Below are 21,521 nucleotides of genomic sequence, written 5' to 3' on the forward strand. Positions count from 1 at the left end.
TAACTTGTATTCTTGCCTTTGCATGTTTAATGTGAACAATCTGGATGTAACTGGCGACTCAGAAGAGGCAGGAGATTTTTTTTTTTTTCCAACGTTTTTTATTTATTTTTGGGACAGAGAGAGACAGAGCATGAACGGGGGAGGGGCAGAGAGAGAGGGAGACACAGAATCGGAAACAGGCTCCAGGCTCCGAGCCATCGGCCCAGAGCCCGACGCGGGGCTCGAACTCACGGACCGCGAGATCGTGACCTGGCTGAAGTCGGACGCTTAACCGACTGCGCCACCCAGGCGCCCCGAGGCAGGAGATTTTATTGAAAAATTCCAGCTTCTGTTATTGAACACAGGGCATGGTAAGAGTTCCCAAACTCATTTGCATGTGCCAAAAAGTTGTGGCAATACAACTTAAACTATTTGTTAAATACTAACTAAATCATTTGGTCTGGCTTACCTTCTACTATGGTACAAGACAAACGATACACATTGTGCAGCACCCTTGAGAGATGCTGTGCTATAAACATGACATATACCATATTCACAGATTAATTTCACATATGCTATGAAATTATATAAATTCACAAGATGTAGCCATACTCGGGAATATAAGCCCTATGTTTGTCTGAGGCAATAGGCTTTCTACTTGGCTGTCAAGATTACTGAACATACTCATACACAGACATACATATCTTTAAAGCTTCATAAGCTTATCACTTAGAATATATAATCTTTTTTTTAAAGATGCAATACCGTACCTGGAAATTGATTTTTTTTTTTTTTTACATTGCTATGGACAAATTTTCCTATATTCATTTAAGTCATTATTTTTGTCCTCGATACGAATAACTTGATTTATGATGAGACTAGACCATTTGCTGAGCGCTTGTCTCTACTGCCTTTGCCACATTCACTGCACAGAGGCTTACTCTCCAATTCGGCATTCTGACGTTCAGGGAAGTAGAACTTCCTGCCAATGAACTTCCTACACTCGTGGCATTCGCAGGATTTTTATAAATGCGTTTTATGATATAGAGAGAAGGGTGATTATTTTCTTAAAAGTGTCTCACGCTCGCTCTATTTCTAGGGTTGCTCTTCTGTGTGAGTTCTCTGATGCATCACGAGGTGTGATTTCTGGGAAAAAGCTTTCCCACAAGTGCTACATCCATAGGGCTTCTCTCCTGTGTGAGTCCTCTGATGTATGATGAGCTGTGACTTCCAAATAAATGCCTTCGTGCATTCCTTACATCCATAGGGCTTTTCTCCTGAATGAGTTTTCTCATGTCTGAGGAGGAGTGACTTCCCACCGAAGGCTTTCCCACATTCGCTGCACCCATATGGTTTCTCTCCTGAATGAATTCTCTGATGTTTACGGAGACTTGACCTCTCTCTGAAGGCTTTCCCACATTCATTGCATTTATTGGGCTTTTCATCTATATGGGTTCTCTTATGAGTAATAAGTTGCGATTTCCCACTAAAGCCTTTCCCACATTCACCGCACGCATACGGTCTCTCTCCTGTATGACTTCGCTGATGAATAATGAGCTGTGACGTCTGAGAAAAGACTTTGCTGCACTCACTGCATTCATAAGGTTTCTCTCCTGTGTGAGTTCTCTGGTGTGTAATGAGATGAGACTTTCTAGAGAAGGCCTTCCCACACTCACATCCATAACGTTTTTCTCCTGTGTGAACCGTCCGATGTGTCACAAGGTGTGACTTCTGGGAAAAGGCTTTGCCACATTCACCGCATTTAAATGGTTTCTCTCCTGTGTGTGTTCTCTGATGTACGATGAGTCGTGACTTCTTGCTGGTGACTTTTCCACAATCATTACATTCGTAGCATTTTGCTCCAACACGAGTTTTTCCATGTTCGGTATAGAAAAAGGATTTCTCATATCCATTGAATTTACCAGGTTTCCTTCTTCCACGGTTTCCAGCCTCAGTAAATAAACCTAACGAGTGTTTCAAATGTTTTCCATTTGAGACATGCTTACTGGACTTTTGCTTTAACGGTGCAAGGTTCATGCTGGATTGGAATGTTTTTCCACTGGCATTAGTTTCATGGACATGTTCCGATTTTTTAATCCTGTCTTGGATTTCTTGGTGCCAAGCTTTGTAATCGTCAACTTTCCAGTATTCTAGAAAGGAGAATGATAAACATATTTTGTGGATTCAATAATCGTGAACAGGTGAACTAGAAGTGCAGAAAACATCATGCACAACTATACATGTTTGGGAATTAAAATTAAATAAAGTGCTCTCATGGAAACTGAGGTAGAAAACTAATAATAGATAAGGAAAAGGGGGAAAAAAAACCCTTTGACTAAATAGGTTGCTAAAGGCCATGATATAATAATCTGTCCTAAGCAAAGGTAGGGTTTTATCTGAGCACAATCTGCATTAAAAAGTTGCACTACAAGGTAGGAAATGATGACACCAAAGTTATTCCTTTGGTTATAGGCATAGAAGGAGTAAACTTCCATAAAAGAAATCAAGTAGAGAATAGAAGGAATGACCACAGGTATATAACAGTAATCTGAGGCATTTAACAATAAAAAGGGAAAGAAAATAGGAGGGAATTAGAATGATGAGAAGAAAAAAACACAATGAATTCTCGGTACCAGTGAAAAGACAAGGGATCTATCAGCAGGATACGTTTGTGGTGTGGAGAGGGAAAAAGAACACACACGGTCTGAGGTGAGAAGGGTTGGGCTCCTTAGTACAGACCAGAGGAGCATAGCTCACTCTAAAATCAAAGCAAAGACGGACAGATTATCCTCATACAGATAAGTGATCTATATAAGATCTGGGTATCTGAGAAGCTCATATCCGTGGTTCTGAGTCCCTTCTAAAGGTTTAGTGATTGGAGAATTATCTAAACAGCATTTCAAAGGTGCCCATCCCTCACTGTCTTTACGTCCACTGTAAACTGACATGTATTTTTTTATTAAAATTAAAAAAAATTTTTTTTTATTTATTTTTGAGACAGAGAGAGACAGAGCATGAGCAGGGGAGGGCCAGAGAGAGAGGGAGGCACAGAATCCGAAGCAGGCTCCAGGCTCCCAGCTGTCAGCACAGAGGCCGACGCAGGGCTCGAACCCACGAACCGTGAGATCGTGACCTGAGCTGAAGTCGGACACTTAACCGACTGAGCCACCCCGGCGCCCCTAAACTGGCATTAAAATTCCACCTTGTCACATGTGACTCACCCGACAAGCTCTGACTTGGGACCTCCAGTTTGAAGATCACATCCGGTTTGATAAGTTGAAACCCTGTATATGAAAAATCACACATGACTTGAGCCTAATTTATTGGGGTTCAGACTTCTGAGAATAAATAAATGCTTAGTTTCAGGGGCTGTGCAGGGAGGCCTTCCATCTGGGATGTGAGTGTGCACTCAACACAAAAAAGCGCTGAGAATTCGTGAATTCTTAAACTAAAGCCTAAGTCATTGCACACTTCAAAGGCCCCCGTTGATAGTAAGCGAAGAGGAAATGGCAAGTGCCTGGGCAGAGCCTGAGTCCGCACAAGATGTCCTTACCCAGGGACACGAGACTGCTCACATTCTCCAGCATCACATTTCTGTACAAGTTCTTCTGAGCAGAGTCCAGGAGCTGCCACTCGTCCCGCGTGAAGTTCACGGCCACATCCTCAAAAGCCAATGACCCCTGAAAGAGCATGTCCCTACTGAATCTGAAGAAATGGATACCATAATAAAGGAAAGGCGGCAAGGCCCTGGAGTGGGAGCCCCCAGGAGCCGTCACGCCAAAGTGCCCAGTTCCCAGTAACGAATCGCAATTGCTCTGAGCCGGATGCCGGTTCCCTCTGTTCTTGTCTCTCTTACATCTAGAGTCAGTCACGTGACTGTGTGCTGGAGATAGGACGTACGAGGTGTGTGAGGGCCATCCGCGGGGAAGCTGCCGTTTTTGGGTAAAAGAGATACTGATTTTGCCCTCTGCCCCCTCTACCTTTCTTCCTGCTGTTACCGCAGACGTTGCCCTCAGAGCTGCTGCAGCCACCTTGGGCCGTGAGACAATGTGAGTGAAGTTTGGCAGAGCAGAAACCTGGAAACAATTTGTCCTTTATACCAGTCATGAGCTGTGCCAGCCCAGGACCATCTACTTCCGGGTGTCTTGCAGGAGGAAGTTCTATGGCCTTATTATCAGAGCTCCCACTATTTGTAAATGAAGTCATCTCTGATACACTGATTTTGACCATTCTTATCAGGATTCAGTACACAGGCTTTTTATCACATGCCTAGATTTGCATTATACCTTACTGGAGAAACAGAAGTCTTAAAAATCCTGTAGTGTTTTAAGTAAGATAGTATGACCTAGAATGTTTATCGACCCACAAGTGTGTGAGGTTCCACTCTGGTGTCATCAACACGAAGGTGAACGGGATCCACTCTGTCCTCACAGGGCCCTCAATCTTGTCGCCAGGTCAAGTTACCACAGACGCTGGGGCCAGAGAACATACGTGGTTTAAACACAACTGTAAGGGGTTATCATTTACCCCTTAGATCGGCAAAAATGAAAACTTTTCAATATCCAGACAAGCCAAGAATATGGATGAATGCACTGCGGGTGTGGCTGGTTCAGAGTACCTTCTGTGTGCCAGCACTGGGGACAGTCACCTGTCTGCCAGCACCGGGGACAGAGTCACCTCCTGTGTGTCAGCAGTGGGGACAGTCATCTGTCTGCCAGCACTGGGGACAGTCACCTTCTGTGTGTCAGCAGTGGGGACAGTCACCTGTCTGCCAGCACTGGGGACAGAGTCACCTTCTATGTGCCAGCACTGGGGACAGTCACCTTCCGTGCACCAGCAGTGCTGTCCGCCCGGCTCGCACCTTAGAGCAGGGGATGCAAATTGCCAAGCCCAGTCAGCACTTAGATGCTAAAATAAAGCTTCTTGAAAGCCAGCTTCCAGCCATCTGTTCACGTACGATCCATGACTCTCTTGCAGGACCGCAGGGGAGGTGAGCAGTTGTGCCAGGGATGTGTGGCCGGAAAAGCCTAAAATATTCACCTTCTGCTCCTGCCTTAGAGACTTTCTTGTACATGTCCGCCGGGCAATAAATACATTGGTGTTTTAAACAGCAAATCTGACAGACACCCGGGTGGCTCAGGGGGTTCAGTGTCTGACTTCGGCTCAGGTCATAATCTCGTTGTCCGTGGGTTTGAGCCCCGCGTCGGGCTCTGTGCTGACAGCTCAGAGCCTGGAACCTGTTTCGGATTCTGGTGTCTCCCTCTCTCTCTGCCCCTCCCCCACTCACACTCTGTCTCTTTCAAATGAATAAACGTTAAATAAATAACCGAACAGGGGTGCCTGGCTGGCTCAGTCCGTTGAGTGTCTGACTTTGGCTCAGGTCATGATCTCACAGTTCATGGGTTCGAGCCCCATGTCAGGCTCTGTGCTTATGGCTCAGAGCCTAGAGCCTGCTTCGGATTCTGTGTCTCCCTCTCTCTCTGCCCCTCCCCAACTAGCACTCTGTCCGTCTCTGTCTCTCAAAAAGTAAAATAAAAACGTTAAAAAATACACAAATAAATAAAACAAATTGTGAACTAATTTAACTCACTTCTAGAAAAAACCAGAATGATAAACCTCCACCCTACTTTCTAAAGGAAAGAGTCTATATACTCTGAAAAGTGAACAAAATGAAGCAAGTTATACTTCAGTTTCCACCATTTTTTATTTACAACATCTAGAATGCAGTAAAATATATATACAAAGAAGTATAAAAATGTGACCAAGAACTACGGCCACAGAAAGTAAAACCAGCCAACAGAAGGAGAACTACAGATGCCTAAGTTATGTGAATTAAGAGACAGACTCTAAAATAACAATACTAAATATGTTGAATAACTTAGAGGAAACATGGATATGATAAGTGAAGGGATGGAATCTTTCAGGAGAGAAAAGGAAATTAATTTTTTAAAAAAGAACCAAATAGAAACTCTAGACTGAACAGCTGATATTAAGTACTTATCAAATGGACTTAACAGCAGATCTGATGTTATGAAGGAAAAGATTCATGAACTTGAAAATCGATTAATAAAAACCATACAGGGGCACCTGGGTGGCTCATTCGGTTAAGCGCCTGACTCTTGATTTCGGCTCAGGTCATGATGTCACAGTTCATGAGATCGAGCCCCGCATTGGGCTCTGTGCTGACAGTATGGAGCCTGCTTGGGATTCCCTCTCCCTCTCTCTGCCCTTCCCCTACACTTGCTCTCTCTGTCTCAAACTAAATAAAATAAAGTTAAAAAAAAAACAACATACACAGTATAAAGTACTGGAAACAATGTATCAAGTGTCAGTGACCTGTAGGACAATATAAAAACATCTTATACACCATAATTGGAGGGTCAGAAGAAAGAAAATAGGACAGAAAAAAATATTTGAGTAAATAATGGCTGGAAATGTTCCAAATGTGAAGAAAAACATTCCACAGACACAAGAAACTCAAAGTATCCCAATCAGGATACATATAAAGAAAACCAGACCGAGGCTCATCAGAGCCAAATCGCTCAAAACTAAAAATAAAATCTTAAAATCAGCCAGAGGGTAAGACACAGTACATTCCAGGGATCAACATAAGAGGGATGGGACAACTGACCTCTCACCAGAAACAATGCAAGCCAACGTATAATGGAATGTCCAAAATGTTCAAACAAACAAAAAAATCTAGCATGTTTTTCAGGAAAAAAAACCCAAAACAACACTTTCAAAGGGTGGCTGCATGGAGACAGCACAGCATGTGTCCACCAACACCGAAGGCCTCGTCAAGGAGGGTGGGCCCATCGCATGGTGAGAAGAAGGAGGGAGGAAGCCCAGAAGAAAGTGCTTCGTTCCTGTGCCTGGGGACTCAGGCTGTGGAAAGCAGGAGGGCAGAGTCGCGCAGAAGCACATGTTCTCCAACGCCGGAGAACAGGGACCACCACACAAACGCTCCAAAAGAAGGCAGGGAAAAGAAACAAAGAACAAATAGTACAAATAGAAAACAAATAGCAAGATGCTAGACTGCAACCCAAATATGTCAATAATTACTTAAAATGTTAACGGACTAAATAAACATTCCACAGAAAAGAGAGATTATCAGACTGGAAAAAGTAAGACCTACCTATAGGATACTTACAAAGACACACTTAATGATGATTTTTTTAAAATTTATTTAATTTTGAGAGACAGAGAGAGACAGAGTGTGAGCAGGGGAAGGGCAGAGAGAGGGAGACACAGAATCTGAAGCAGGCTCCAGGCTCAGCTGTCAGCACAGAGCCCGACGCGGGGCTCGAATCCACGAACCGTGAGATCGTGATCTGAGCCAAAGTCAGTGACTTAATCGACTGAGCCACCCAGGTGCTCAAGACACAATTACAGAGGTACAAATAAGTTAGACGTAAAATACAGGAAAGGGTAATAGCACTCAGACGTTCATATGGAAACTAGTGTAGCTACATTAATATTAAACAAAGTAAGCTTCAAGATAAGGGGTATTGCTTATATAAAAGATAAAAAAGGACATTTCATAACAACAGAAGGGTCAATTCATCAAGAAAACATAATAACCCTAAATGTGCAAACATTTAATAACAAAGCTTCACCTGGCGGCCAGGTGGCTGAGTCGGTTAAGTGTCCAATTCCACTCAGGTCATGATCTCTCAAGTCGTGGGTTCAAGCCCTGCGTCAGGCTCTCTGCTGTCAGCATGGAGCCCATTTCAGATCCTCTGTCCCCCTCTTTTTCTGCCCTTCCCCTGCTCATAGGTTTGCACACACGCTCTCTCTCTCTCTCTCTCTCTCTCAAAAATGGACAAATATTGAAAAAAAAGGAACAGAGGGGCACCTGGGTGGCTCAGTCGGTTAAGCTTCCGACTTCAACTCAGGTCACGATCTCACGGTTTGTGGGTTCGAGCCCCCCGTCAGGCTCTGTGCTGACGGCTCGGAGCCTAGAGGTTACTTGCTTCAGATTCTGTGTCTCCCTCTCTCTCTCTGCCCCCTGTGCTCTGACTCTCTCTCCAAAATAAATAAACATTAAAAAAATTGTTTCAATAAAAATAAAAAAATAACAGAGCTTCAAAATACGTGAAGAAAATACTGACATCAATAAATGGGTGCGGTTTCAGTTGCATAAGGCGGAAAAGTGACGGATGTAGTGATGGTCGCACGATATTATGAACATGTTTATGTCCATCTTATCATAATCAACAAATAGAAAACATTACCAGCAATAATTAAAAGAATGCAAGCTAAAAATACAAGGAAATGTCATTTTTCATCTATCAGGATGGCAAGGATAAAAAGTTGACATGGGGGCGCCTGGGTGGCCCGGTTGGTTAAGCGTCTGACTCTTGATCTCAGTTCACGTCATGAGCTCAGGTCTTGATCTAGGGTCATGAGTTCAAGCCCCGTGTTGGGCTCCATGCTGGGCATGGAGCCTACTTAAAAAAAAAGAAAAGAAAAAAAAAAGGTGATACAGCTCAGTGTTGGTAAGGATGTGGGGAAGAGTCAGCAAAACACTGTTGATAACACAAATTTGAATACACTTTTAGAAGGCAATTTTGTAATCTCTATTAATATGGAAAACTTGCATGGCCTTTGACCCAGAAATTCTATGTCTGGGCATTTATTGTACATAAACTCTTGTACAAATCCTCAAAAAAAACTGGAGGTTTTCACCGGCTCTCAATAATTGATTGAACCAGTAGACAAAAATCAGTAAGAATATAGAATTGAACATGCTATCAACTGATTTAACCTAATTGACATTTATTTATTGAACATTCCATCCAACAACACATTCTCCTTGATTCACATGGATTATTCCCAAAGATACACCATATGCTGGACCATAAAATAAGTCCCAAAGAATCGATATCATAAGGAGACGTTCTCTGACCATAAAAAAATACAATCAGAACGTAATAACAAAAAGGTATGTAGAGAACTCCTCACCTCGAGTATTTGTAAATTAAGCAGCACACTTTACCTGATTCAGGGTCAAAGAATAAATCACAGTGAACATATTTTGGATTTAATTCTAACAAAAACAAAACAGACCAAAAACCCCACAGTACTGGGGCACTCTACTGGAGAAGCCTTACATGGATCTTAGGACAGTCAATTTTAGACATGTCTCAGCCCTGCAGATGTGGCTCTTTTCATACAAGATATGAATTGGGGCACATATTCATTCAGTTCACCGGTTTAATGATTCCCTGTACCATGTTGGTAATCTAATTGAGTCTATGATGCCAGCCAGATTAGTCAATCTGATGTGTGAAGCTGTTAAACTCGTGAATGACTTCTGAGGGTGATTAGATATTCAATGTGATCCAGACTTATGCTGAGAAGTCAGTTCTCTGGAAAAACAGTCCTAATTTGTAGCATTTGCTAATCTGTGTTGAAAATATTCCTACCATGGCTGATTTCAAGCTATCAAAGTTTAATAACTGGTTTACAAAACTCAGAATTTAAGTTTTGCAAGTTGGTATGAGCTGACTCCAACACATTACTGGTAATTAAAAAAAACAAAACAAAACAAAAGAGTGATTTTATGCCAAACACAAGATCTGGATTTCACATCCTATATAGGTTATTATCCCTACAAAAATAGTATATTTAATTTTGAAACAAATATCTTAATGCAAACAACACACACATTTTAGGCCCTTCTCTTCAACCATCACACTGAAACATTGGAAGGAATCATTAAAAAAGTTGCTATTAAAACTTGAATGGAAGGGGCGCCTGGGTGGTTCGGCTGGGTGCACGTCCAAGTCTTGATATCAGCTCAGGTCATGATCCCAGGGTTGTGGGATCAAGCCCCAAGTCTGGCTCCGCACTGAATGTGGAACCTGCTTGGGATTTTCTCTCCCTTTGTGCCCCACCTCCCTGCTCATGCTCGCTCACTCACTCTCTCTAAAAAAATAAATAAGGGGCGCCTGGGTGGCGCAGTCGGTTAAGCGTCCGACTTCAGCCAGGTCACGATCTCGCGGTCCGTGAGTTCGAGCCCCGCGTCAGGCTCTGGGCTGGGCTGATGGCCCAGAGCCTGGAGCTCGTTTCCGATTCTGTGTCTCCCTCTCTCTCTGACCCTTCCCCGTTCATGCTATGTCTCTCTCTGTCCCAAAAATAAATTAAAAAGTTGAAAAAAAAAAAAATTTTAAAAAAAAATAAAATAAAATAAAAAAATAAATAAATAAATACATAAAATTAAAAATAAAATTTAAAAACTTGAATGGAAAAAAATCTCGATATACTGGCCAAACAGCAGAATGTATCTAATGGAAGAGGACATTTGCAGTGTGAATTACCACACTGATGAATTCTGCAAGAATCAAGGTGAGAAGAAAAGAAGTCAAATATATTAAAGAAAAGTTTTTAAACTCAGAGCATAGATCCAGAAGAGAATACCCATCAAGCATTCCAAAACTGGAGAAAATGGAGAATAAAGGGGAGGAAATAATCAGGGAAGCAAAACAGGAAAATTGCCCAAAGTTGAAGGCAGGCAAAAGCTTTTCCAACTGAAAGCAATAAAAGAATGTAAATTAAAAAAAAAAAAAAATGTGACAGGGTGCCTGGGTAGCCCAGTTGGTTAAGTATCTGACTTCAGCTCAGGTCATGATGTCATGGTTCGTGGGTTCGAGCCCCGCGTCGGGCTCTGTGCTGACGGCTCAGAGCCTGGAGCCTGCTTCGGATCCTGCGTCTCCCTTTCCTTCTGCTCCTTCCCCATTCGTGCTCGCTTGCTCTCTCTCTCTCAAAAAATGAATAGACCTTAAAAAAAATGTGAATAAAAATTTTATGCCCAGACACATCAGTGGATACAGAAGAAAATGCAATGAAAACCACAAGGTACCATTTCACACCCACTAGAATGGCCACAGTGAGACAGTGACAGTGTTGATGAGGAGGTGGAGAAATGGAAGCCCTCATATATTGCTGGTGGGATTGTCAAATGAATCAGCAACTTAAAAAACACAGTTTGTCAGTTTCTCAAAATGTTAAATATAGTTACGACATGAACCAGCCATTGCACTCCTAGGCATGTATCCCAAGAGAACAGAAAACATATGCACAAATGTTCACGGTAGCATCAGCCATAATCGCCAAAATGTGGAAATAACCCAAATGTTTAGCAAATACGGAACTGCCAAAATGTGGTATAGTCACACAACAGATTATCATTCCACAACAAAAGACAATAAAGTATTAAAATATGTCCCCTCTTGAAAGCGAGCTACACGAAAGAAGCCAGTCGCAAAAGAACAGGTGTGATTCCATTGATATGAAATGGGGAGAAGGGGCAAATCCAGAGACACAGAGAGCGTACTGTGCTTGCCTGGAGCCGGGGCAGGGAGAAATGGGGAACACCTGCTAACGGGGTGCTCTTTTAGGAGGATGAGCAATTGGATGGTTGCAGAAGTCTCTAAACTTACTAAAAAACAGTAAAAGGGGCGCCTGGGTGGCTCAGTCAGTTGAGCGTCCGACTTCAGCTCAGGTCACGATCTTGCAGTTTGTGAGTTCGAGCCCTGCGTCGGGCTCTGTGCTGGCAGCTTAGAGCCTGGAGCCTGCTTCTAATTCTGTGTGTGTGTCTCTCTCTCAAAAATAAATAAACATTAAAAAAACAGTAAATTGTTCACTTTAAATGGGTGAATTGTATGGAACCATAACTGGGGAAATAAATGAATTACTTACCTGGGACTTAGTCATTTTCTGCCACACTTGGGAAATGGCCAGTAACTTTAGGCTCTGCTCTATCCTTCTTAACTCCTCTGGTCAGGACTCTCTTCACCAAGGATTCACCTCTGGGACTTCTTTATCTCAAATAAGCCAATTACTTCATGGAAACCGGAATCTGTTGAATCAGTTAACAAAGTCTCTTTAGTAGATGCAAATCTCCCTCTTTTGCTGAAAACTCACCTTCATTTAAAGCTCAAACTGTGTTTTCTATAGACTCTAAACAGACTTTAAATGGGTGATGAGTATTAAGGAGGACACTTGTGATGAGCATTGGGTGTGGTATCTGAGCGATGAAGCACTAAATTCTACACCCGAAGCCAACTTTACCATATATGTTAACTAACTAGAAATTAAATAAACTTAAATGAAAAAAAAATACTCTAGGCTCCTGGGTGACTCAGTCAGTTAAGCATCCAACTCTTAATTTTGGCTCAGGTCATGATTTCACAGTTCGTGGGATCGAACCCCGCGTTGGGTTCCACAAAGAGTGGAACCTGCTTGGGATTCTCTATCCCTCTGCCCTTCCTCTGCTCGTGCTCTCTCTTTCTCTCTCAAAATAAATAAACTTTTTAAATTTAATTTAATTTTTAAAATGTTTTATTTATTTTTGAGGGAGAGAGAGACAGAGCGCAAGCAGGGGAGGAGAGAGAGAGGGAGACACAGAATCTGAAGCAGGCTTCAGGCTCCGAGTTGTCAGCACAGAGCCCGATGTGGGGCTCAAACTCATGAACCGTGAGATCATGACCTGAGCTGAAGTCAGATGCTTAACTGACTGAGCCACCCAGGTGCCCCAATAAACAAACTTTTAAAAAAAGATTGTAAACAGATCTAACAAGGACTCAAACAGCAGCGTACGCAGAAGGAACCCCACAGCATTGATAGCATTTAACCAAGCATTCATTGTCTCTGAAAGGAAGGGAGACAGCAATGGTGTGTGTGTAAAATATATAGCAAACAGGAAATAAGAACATCAATTTCATTTAAAAAATGTTTTCAATGTTTGTTTATTTTTGAGAGAAAGAGACACACACACAGAGTATGAGTGGCAGAAGGGCAGAGAGAGAGGAGACACAGAATCCGAAGCAGGCTCCAGGCTCTGAGCTGTCAGCACAGAGCCCGACGTGGGGCTGGAACCCACGAATCACGAGATCATGACCTGAGCTGAAGTCAGATGTTTAACCCACTGAGCCACCCAGGCACCCCTTGAACATCAATTTCATTTTTAAATAAAGGCATGAATAAAAGAGGAAAGTGAATCCAACCATTCATGAAATGAATAATTCAGCTGAGTTTCTCCTCAAAATACAACAAACAATTCATTTTAAGGTCATAACGTTCTTTGAGAGTTCTAAATTAGTTAATACATGTAAGTACCTTAGAACTATAACTGGCACATACACATTTAGTAAATGCTAGTTAGCGCTCTTACTATTACAGGACATGATTATAGAGAAATCAGAAAATACATATCAACTAACAATTATTACCCATAACTCCACTACTTCAAAGGTACCTCTCTCATAGGGTGTTAGAAACCATCTGACATTGTTACAAAACTGTGATCTTACAGTCTCACATTTTTGAATCGCCTTTTATGCTATATAGTAAACCCACTTTCAGGCCAATAAATATAACTGTAGACCTGTGATTATATCGTATAAAAACTCAATCAATTTTCAACCAACACCTGATATCCAGGCATCCCTCGTCTTCGATCCCTGACCCCAAGTCCACCCAATCAGCAGCCTCAAAGACCTCCCAGTCAATTCCACAGCTCACTAATCAACCATTTGCAAAAGCCCATTCACCACTTACTCCACCAGTCATACTCCCAACAAGCCCTGTGAGTCCCAGTCACCAGACACATTCGGCCCATCACTAACTCCCACAACCCTATCACTTACACCAATAAGTCCCTCATTCACCCCCCAACTTATTAACTCCCACAGGCTTCCCGATGACTCCTCCGGCTGTCCCCACAAACTGTCGCCTCAGTTGTCCCAATCTACTATGTCCCCAGTCATTCCCACAGCCCCCCAGTTACTCACAGCCAAATGTCTACCAGTCTCTGCCTCCACCTCCAGGCTACCAAGTCACCAACCCCATAGTACCACAATCAGTCACTAACCCATAGTTCCACAATCACTACTCTTTCTTCCTTTTCTTTTTTGTTTTTAAAGGCGAACTCTGGGGCGCCTGGGTGGCGCAGTCGGTTAAGCGTCCGACTTCAGCCAGGTCACGATCTCGCGGTCCGTGAGTTCGAGCCCCGCGTCAGGCTCTGGGCCGATGGCTCGGAGCCTGGAGCCTGTTTCCGATTCTGTGTCTCCCTCTCTCTCTGCCCCTCCCCGTTCATGCTCTGTCTCTCTCTGTCCCAAAAATAAATAAAAAAATGTTGAAAAAAAAAAAAAAAATAAAGGCGAACTCTGCGCCCAACCTGGGGCTTGAACTCACAACCCCGAGTTCAATAATTGCCCACGCCAGCGACTAGGCCAGCCAGGTGCCCCAATACTCTTCTGACTGATACCCAGGCCTTCCTAATGGCTCAATCATTCCTACTGTCCCCAATTCCTCACCCATCAGGCATCCTGATCCTGATCTCTGGATTCCCCAGTCACTGATGTAAACTGACATCCTAGGCTCACTTCCTCCGTGAGCCTATAATTAGTGACACACACAGCGCCCCCCACACCTCCACTGGCCTCCCAAACTACTCAACCCGAAGGCAAAGTAACAGGTTAATGAGAAAAATCCCCCTCCAGTAATGTCCCCCCACTCACAGAGCTCTTGCAAACCCCAGCAATCCCCAAACCACACAAGACCCCAATCTATCACCCCGAAAATATTCAACTTCACGCTCCCTCCAATCAGCAAATTCTATTTGCCCTTCACTAACCCCACCAGGCGCCCGATTTCTGCACTCCACAGCTGCCCCAATCCCTGACACCCCGAAGGCGCCCCCAGCCCACATCACTGACACCTTGAGACCAGCTCAGGCCTGCGGCCCCATCTTTCACTCCCCGAAGGTGACTTTAAGGCACGAATGCTTTAAATCTCTAATTCTGTCCCACCACTTTCTGCAGGCCCCCGAACGCCGCCCTAACAGGTCCACAACCACCCCTCGCCCCACGCACCCCGCCAGCCCCGCCCCCGCCCCCACACTCGTCCGGACAGGCCCCCGCTCACTCACCTCACTACCCGTCACCGAGCCCCACGGCCCCTTCAGCAGGCGTCGGCCCCCAGCCGCTCTCAGCCCCGCTCCCTCCAGCGCCCTCCGCGCAGGCCCAGTCACCCATCCCCGGAGTCCCCTGCTCCGATCCTGCCTGACCGGCCCGCTCTGCCCCGCCGCCCCAGACCCCACTGGCCCCACACGCTGCCCTGACCCGCAGAACGCGCACCGGGGACACCGCGGGGCCCGCGCGGACACCGAGGCCGCCCCAGCCCCGCAGCCCGCCCGCTCCCCACACGGCCTCCCCCTCCGGCCAGTAGTACCAAGATTCGCCCGGCCCACCGAGGAAGCGTGCGCGCAGCACTACATTTCCCAGAGTGCCGCTCGTCCCAGAACTACATCTTCCAGAGGGCTCCGCGGCGCGCCTGGCCATATAAACTCCCAGGGCTTTTCACCAGTTCCCTGGTTGCAGGGCGCCGGCCGAGTGTATACGCGCTGGTGAACGAATGCGGGAGTTGGTGGTTTCTCGTTCCTTCCATAGGAGAGCCTTTCAGTCAGGGAGAAGCACGCAACTTAACAAACTCCGGTACTAATGAAAGTAGGGGCCTGATTGTGCTCGGAGGACTTGCAGACCGGAAAGCAGTCTGGGGTGCCCAGCTGGCTCAGTCGGTGGAACAGCCACTCCGGATCTCAGGGTTGTGGGTTGAGCCCCACTTCGGTGTAGAGAGTAAAAATATAATATTAAAGGGCGCCTGGGGCTCAGTCCATTAAGCCTTCCACTCGTGATACCAGCTCAGGTCATGACCCCAGGGCCCTGAGACCAAGCCCCACATTGGGCTCTGCACTGGGCGTGGAACCTGCTTGGGATTCTCTCCCTCTGCCCGTCCCCTGCTTGCGCGTGCGTGCGTGCGCTCTCTCAAAATTAAAAAACAAACAACTAAAATCTTAAAAAAAAAAAATTGGTGCCTGGGTGGCTCAGTCCGTTGAGTGTCTGACCGAGTTCAGCTCAGGTCATGATCTCACAGTTGCTGAGTTGGATCCCTGCATGGGGCTCACTGCTGTCAGCGCAGAACATGATTGGAATTCTCCCTCTCTTGCTCTCCCCCCTCCCCTGCTCACACTCTCTCTCAAAAATAAAAATAAAATCAATCAATTAAATTAAACGTTCGGGGAAAAGACCGTAAAGGAATCCAAGGACAAGTGCGTCTCCCATGGGCTGAGCACTGGACATTGGGGTGTGGAATCCAGGTCGGTCCTGCACTATGTGGTTTCGTGGGGATTCGGATCAGGTGATATCTGACACAGAAAGCACAGGGTAGATGTGAGTAAATCTTTTTAGTGTGCCTCATCTCTTTTTAGAAGTTGTGCTCACTAAACTGTAAGTATCCTACTCTTTTAAGATTCGAAGGATTAGGGGAGCCCCCAGTTTAGCATGGGGGGAAAAAAGCGAGGTGAGCCAAGGGCTGGGCAGAGCATTAACTCTTAACACTGCCGACAAGTAAACGAAAGCTGGTCTCTTGATGTTCCAGGAGTATTTGAATGATAAACATGTTGGAAACTGGCGACAGCTCAGATTTGGTTTGGGTTACCTAGTTGAATGGAAGCTAGAGTTCATTGTTCCCAATGATCACGCTCACACATATTAATTCATTCAACAGTTTACTCAGTAAACATACAGGTACAGAGATTTTCTTTTCAAGCACAGCAGAGAGATGTGTGTGCACCAGTCTGAGCTCCCACAGCTCCCACAGGCGCCCTTGCTCTCCAGGTGCACCAGGCAGTGGAAACACATGCCAGCAACTTACAGCCTGCTTCTCACCAAAGGGACAACAGCTGACCTTGTTCATTAGCTGTCTGCCCTGTCCTTGTGTGTGAGGCACAGGTGGCCCAGATCTCAGATGTCATTGCCTGACACATTCTGCTCTGTACAAACACATACAACAGAATAAGTATATATGACTTGTTCATGCACTTAGAGCGGCCCTGTGGCCACCATGGTTTGGAGATAAAGCCACACAGCCATTCCAATGGTAGTGGTAGTTTAATATGCTTCCTTAACATAACCCCTCTCTAACAAATGCTAGAAGTTAATCTGCTTCCCCATCTTCTTGGGAATCTCAGCTTGATGTGGGTTTTTTGTAAATAATTTTAATGCTAGGAATCATAGCAATGCTTTAAATGAGAATCTGATAACAAATGTCACTTCATTTGTATTTCTCTCTTATCTTACCAGTGGCTGCTTCTATAGCTACACTATTTGTTGGGCACTTTTAATGATTTAGGTGTTGTAAAATATCTATGTATAATGACTTAGTTATTCAATAAAGTTGGTGTTCCCTGGTTTATTTAATCTTAGCATCTGAAAGGAATAGGCTCAATGACAAGATGTCCAGACTACCTGGATTCAATGAGTAGTCACTGTGACCTAAGTTACAAAGACCCCCAAAGAAAATAAAGTTACCAGATGGCACCACCAAGTCCACAGGTGGGGTGAGCCACGCTGGGAGGCACCTCGTAACTTAGCTACTGGTCATGCTTGTGAGCTGGTCACAAGATGTTACACTGCCTGTGTCTATGCTGCAGACAGACATGATGAGATGAAGTTTTCTAAGATAATGAGAGTGAGTGTAGCCTGACCTTCAGCATGACAAAGGGGTGGGGAGGGAAAAGCTGTTAGGCTTATGTGCTGCCACCTAGAGGGCACACGGCACTGTTGCAGACACTGCCACAGCTGACTGTCACAGTGCTAGTCCAGTTGTGCCCAAGCTTTGAAATATTTATATCATTTGCTAGCTAATTCCTTAAAGACAGGATCAGAGTTATACACAAGTTTACTGGCACAGACTACAGTGTGAATGGTGCCGTTGCGGTTGTACAAAAAGGAACACCTGCGTGAAAAGCTTCTTCAAAATGCAGATCGAAATGCAAACACAAATGGGAGAGAAAATACAGGGGTGCCTGGGTGGCTCAGTCAGTTGAGCGTCCGACTTCGGCTCAGGTCATGATCTCACGGCTTGTGGGTTCGAGCCCTGTGTCGGGCTCTGTGCTGACAGCTCGGAGCCTGGAGCCTGCTTCAGATTCTGTGTCTCCCTCTCTCTCTGCCCCTCCCCACTCATGCTTTGTCTCTCTCTCAGAAATAAACAAACATTGGGCGCCTGGGTGGCGCAGTCGGTTAAGCGTCCGACTTCAGCCAGGTCACGATCTCGCGGTCCGTGAGTTCGAGCCCCGCGTCAGGCTCTGGGCTGATGGCTCGGAGCCTGGAGCCTGTTTCCGATTCTGTGTCTCCCTCTCTCTCTGCCCCTCCCCCGTTCATGCTCTGTCTCTCTCTGTCCCAAAAATTAAAAAATTAAAAAAAAAAAAAAAAAAAAAAGAAATAAATAAACATTAAAAAAATTTAAAAAAGAAAAAGAAAATACAGCTGTGCAGCCCGATGCAATATTTCCCTTCAAAAGTGGTTACCAGACTGGGTGAGAGAGGGTACAGAAAGGTGAAATGAAGTCTTAAGAGGTATTCGACAAATGACAGGACGGTGCTGCTACGTTGGGCCTCTTTGGTGGTTTATTTCATCCTAACTTATCACACTTCACGAGGCTGGGTAGTGTGTGACAGGCACTGGGGTGGAGCCCCTGAAGTGATTGTCTGTAGTAATGCTGACCTGCTGACATGGAAGTCTTGTGTGGGGGTTACAGATTACATAGATTATATGTAATAAAAAGCAACAGACTCTGGAATGAGGACATTTTAACTGCACAGCACAGTGTTTCTAAGTGACAAGCTAGGAAGCATGAAGCATCATTCCCTTCTGCCTTACTCAGAAACTATCTTTTTCCTTGTCCATACATATTGAACATAAATGACATTTTTTTTTCTTTTTGTTGTAAATTGCTTGGCTAATCGAGAGGTAGCATAAGACTTCATAAATGTTTTGGTTTCAAGAGTTAGTGTAAGTGCAAGACCACTGGATATGTAGCAGACAACAACCTATGGAGCCATTTAGATTTGCAGCAAAACAAAAAAACACAAAGAATTTTGTTGCTTGTTATAATTTCTACTGAACTGGTTAAAAACAGAAAATATTGATATTTAGTGTGGGAAATCTTGATGGATGTCAGTCTATGCCCGACGAGGCACATGTCCCAGTAACTGATTCTGTCCCAGTAACTGATTCTCAGAATTGTGTTAAATGCTCGTTTAACACCTGGCACAGAAAACAAGTGCTACACTCAAAATATTAACCTAAGAACATTCACTAGAGGAACCATGTCCAGGTATGTGTTCTGAATTAAGGAAACCAAAACCAACCAGAGGTCGGTAAGCACCCAGAAATAGTTAACACCCCAACTTGTGAAGAGCAAGGAGAAGGAAGCGTTAACTGAAAAACGGTCTATGGCGCCAGGAGGGCAGCAGGGGGAGGGGGGGAGGGTGTGCTGCAGCCCTTCGGGCACAGACACCACTCACACCCACCACTCACACCGAGGTCCAGGCAGGGGCGTGGGGTTAAGTGTTCCAACCTCTCTCCTCCCGCCCGCTGACTGAGTACCTCCCGTGTTCAAACCTAAGCACAATCCCTGATGAGGCCGTCCCTAGGGGACATCCCCTGGGGGTGCAGAGCCGGGAAAGGGGGGGGATGTGGAGAACGAGCAGCACATACACACGTCCGTCACATGTGCCATTCTACTGTGTGGCTGCTACACACACAAGTTGCCCTGAGCCCTGGGGAAGCAGGTTTCTGACTCAGAGGATGCAGTCTATTTAACTAGTTCTGAAGATTCACACTTAAGTGTTGTCGTTGAGATACACTTTACTTCTAAAGACATCATAACCCACAATACATTATTTGGCTTTAAGCAGTCAATTACCATTTTAAAAGACTCTTAAATGAGGAAAGAGATCTTTTATATTTACCCACATATTCACCACTTCCAGAGCTCCTCTTTTCTTCCTGTAGATCCTCATTTCCACCTAGGATTTTCTTGCTGCACCAAAACTTGCTTTAGTGTTTCCTGAAATAAGGTCTATAGATAAAGTCTCTTTCATTTTGCTTCTCTGAGAAACTTTTTTTTTTTTTTGCTATCATATTTGAAAGATGTTTTTGATGGGAAATAGACAAACGGCAGGTGGTGGGGGTTTTATGTAAAGTTGTCTGTCCCTCACTCCGTTGTGTTCCAGCTCGAGTAGTTTCTGACCACAAGTGTGTGTGGTCCTCTGTTCTGTGCAAGTATCCTGTCTTTCTCCAGGTGCTTTACAACTGTTCTCTTTATCATCGGGTTTTATCCGTTTGACTAGGATGTCCATCAGCAGGATTTTCTTCATGATCTTGAGGTTCTTTGAACTTCTTGAATATGTGGAGTTACATTTTTCATCATCTGTGTAAACATTTCATCTGTTATTTACTCAAATACTTTCTTAGGCCTCTTCTCTGCCCTGTCCTTCTAGGACTCCATACGAATACACGTGCCTTGCTGTAACCAACTCCCTATTGTCTTTTCTTCGAGTTTTTTTTTTTTTCTGTGTCCATCAGTTGGACAGTTTTTATTTTCACTCAAGTTCATTGATATTCTATGTCTAATCTGCTCTTAATTCCATCCAAAGTTGTTTTTTTGTTTTAATTTTCAGATATTGTTGTTTTCATCCTGAGAAGTTCCACTCAGGCTTTTAAAAATACATCTTCCAATTCATCTGTCACATTCCTGTTTTCCCATATATCTATAAAAGCTATTTGAATATCCTTATTTAATGCCAACTGCTTCCATTTTTTCTGTACCTTTCTAGTGACTGATTTTTCTCCTGGTTACAAGTCATATTCTCATGGCTCCTGTGTATGCCAGCTATGTTTTTGGATGCCAGACATTGTGGGTCCAGACTAGCTTTCGATCTAGGATTAATTACTTCACTACTAAGATAATACTCTGCTGGGAATCCTACCCGATGCCCCATGTGTTAAAAGTCGTTGCCATTTCAGGTGGTGGGAATTTTATTCCCAGCCCTACATTGATTTCTGGGAACTGTTTGGCGGACTGCTTTCCAGCACTTTTCCTGGACTCAGGAAATTTCTGGTCACACATGTGCAAATCAGTACTAAGCCAAAAGACTAAGCAGACTCCTTGTAGATTTCTGCAGCCCTCTCTCCGGGAAGCTCTCTCCTCTCCAGTACAACTCGCTGCAAACTTTAGCTACTCTGGCCTCCCCAAATGCCAATTCAGCAATTCTCTTTGATTCAGCAAGACCACATTTGTTCCTTCCCCTGATGTGCACCCTGGGAACTGCCACCAGGCACCAGGCACCAGGCACCAGGCTGGGCTCTTATGGGCTCACCTCACTCTCTACACCTTCTGCCAGGGATCACACACTTCCGCTCCGCCTGTCATAGGTCTCGAAACCGTTATTTCATATACATTTTACAGTTTCTAGCTGTTCAAGGCAGGGGATCAGTCTGGCCCTTGCCACATCACCACAGCAGAAAGCAGATCTTCACACTTAAAACACAGCTACCACTTAAAATCAACTACTCTTTGTAACTTACGTACAACACAACTCTATAGGATTATTTCGATAATCATGCTTACCAGAATTCTTCAAAACTATTAGGACTTCTTCATACTGAAATCTCTAATTCAAGATGCTCAGT

The 21,521-nt window shown here is 44.5% G+C and overlaps 1 protein-coding gene and 2 long non-coding RNA genes across 7 annotated transcripts; all 3 read right to left on the reverse strand.

Annotated features, from left to right (window-relative positions):
• Window positions 1-295: 295 nt before the first annotated feature.
• Window positions 296-3,219, reverse strand: LOC131489555 (zinc finger protein 182-like). Its single transcript, XM_058691574.1, has 2 exons — window positions 3,201-3,219; window positions 296-2,129 (listed from the first exon to the last, which is right to left on the reverse strand). The coding sequence occupies exon 2, from the start codon at window positions 2,014-2,016 to the stop codon at window positions 1,075-1,077; it is 942 nt and encodes a 313-aa protein (XP_058547557.1). The 5' UTR covers window positions 2,017-2,129; window positions 3,201-3,219; the 3' UTR covers window positions 296-1,074.
• A 3-nt stretch (window positions 3,220-3,222) lies between these two features.
• On the reverse strand, window positions 3,223-15,248 carry LOC131489556 (uncharacterized). 5 transcript variants are annotated; one of them, XR_009250652.1, is made up of 3 exons: window positions 14,915-15,248; window positions 11,683-11,842; window positions 3,223-3,263 (listed from the first exon to the last, which is right to left on the reverse strand). It is a non-coding gene; the product is annotated as an uncharacterized LOC131489556 (long non-coding RNA). The 5 variants fall into 5 exon arrangements; XR_009250651.1 differs by lacking the exon at window positions 3,223-3,263 and adding an exon at window positions 3,666-4,451; XR_009250653.1 differs by lacking the exon at window positions 3,223-3,263 and adding an exon at window positions 5,665-7,778.
• A 1,287-nt stretch (window positions 15,249-16,535) lies between these two features.
• LOC131489557 (uncharacterized) lies at window positions 16,536-21,519 on the reverse strand. The gene is made up of 2 exons (XR_009250654.1): window positions 18,277-21,519; window positions 16,536-18,048 (listed from the first exon to the last, which is right to left on the reverse strand). It is a non-coding gene; the product is annotated as an uncharacterized LOC131489557 (long non-coding RNA).
• Between the last annotated feature and the right edge of the window lie 2 nt (window positions 21,520-21,521).

Source organism: Neofelis nebulosa, chromosome 11, assembly GCF_028018385.1.
Source record: "Neofelis nebulosa isolate mNeoNeb1 chromosome 11, mNeoNeb1.pri, whole genome shotgun sequence".
NCBI lineage: Eukaryota > Metazoa > Chordata > Mammalia > Carnivora > Felidae > Neofelis > Neofelis nebulosa.

What these genes read in the sequence shown, in the direction of transcription:
- LOC131489555 (XM_058691574.1), bottom strand. Translation starts at nt 2,016, where the DNA reads ATGAACCTTGCACCGTTAAAGCAAAAGTCCAGTAAGCATGTCTCAAAT.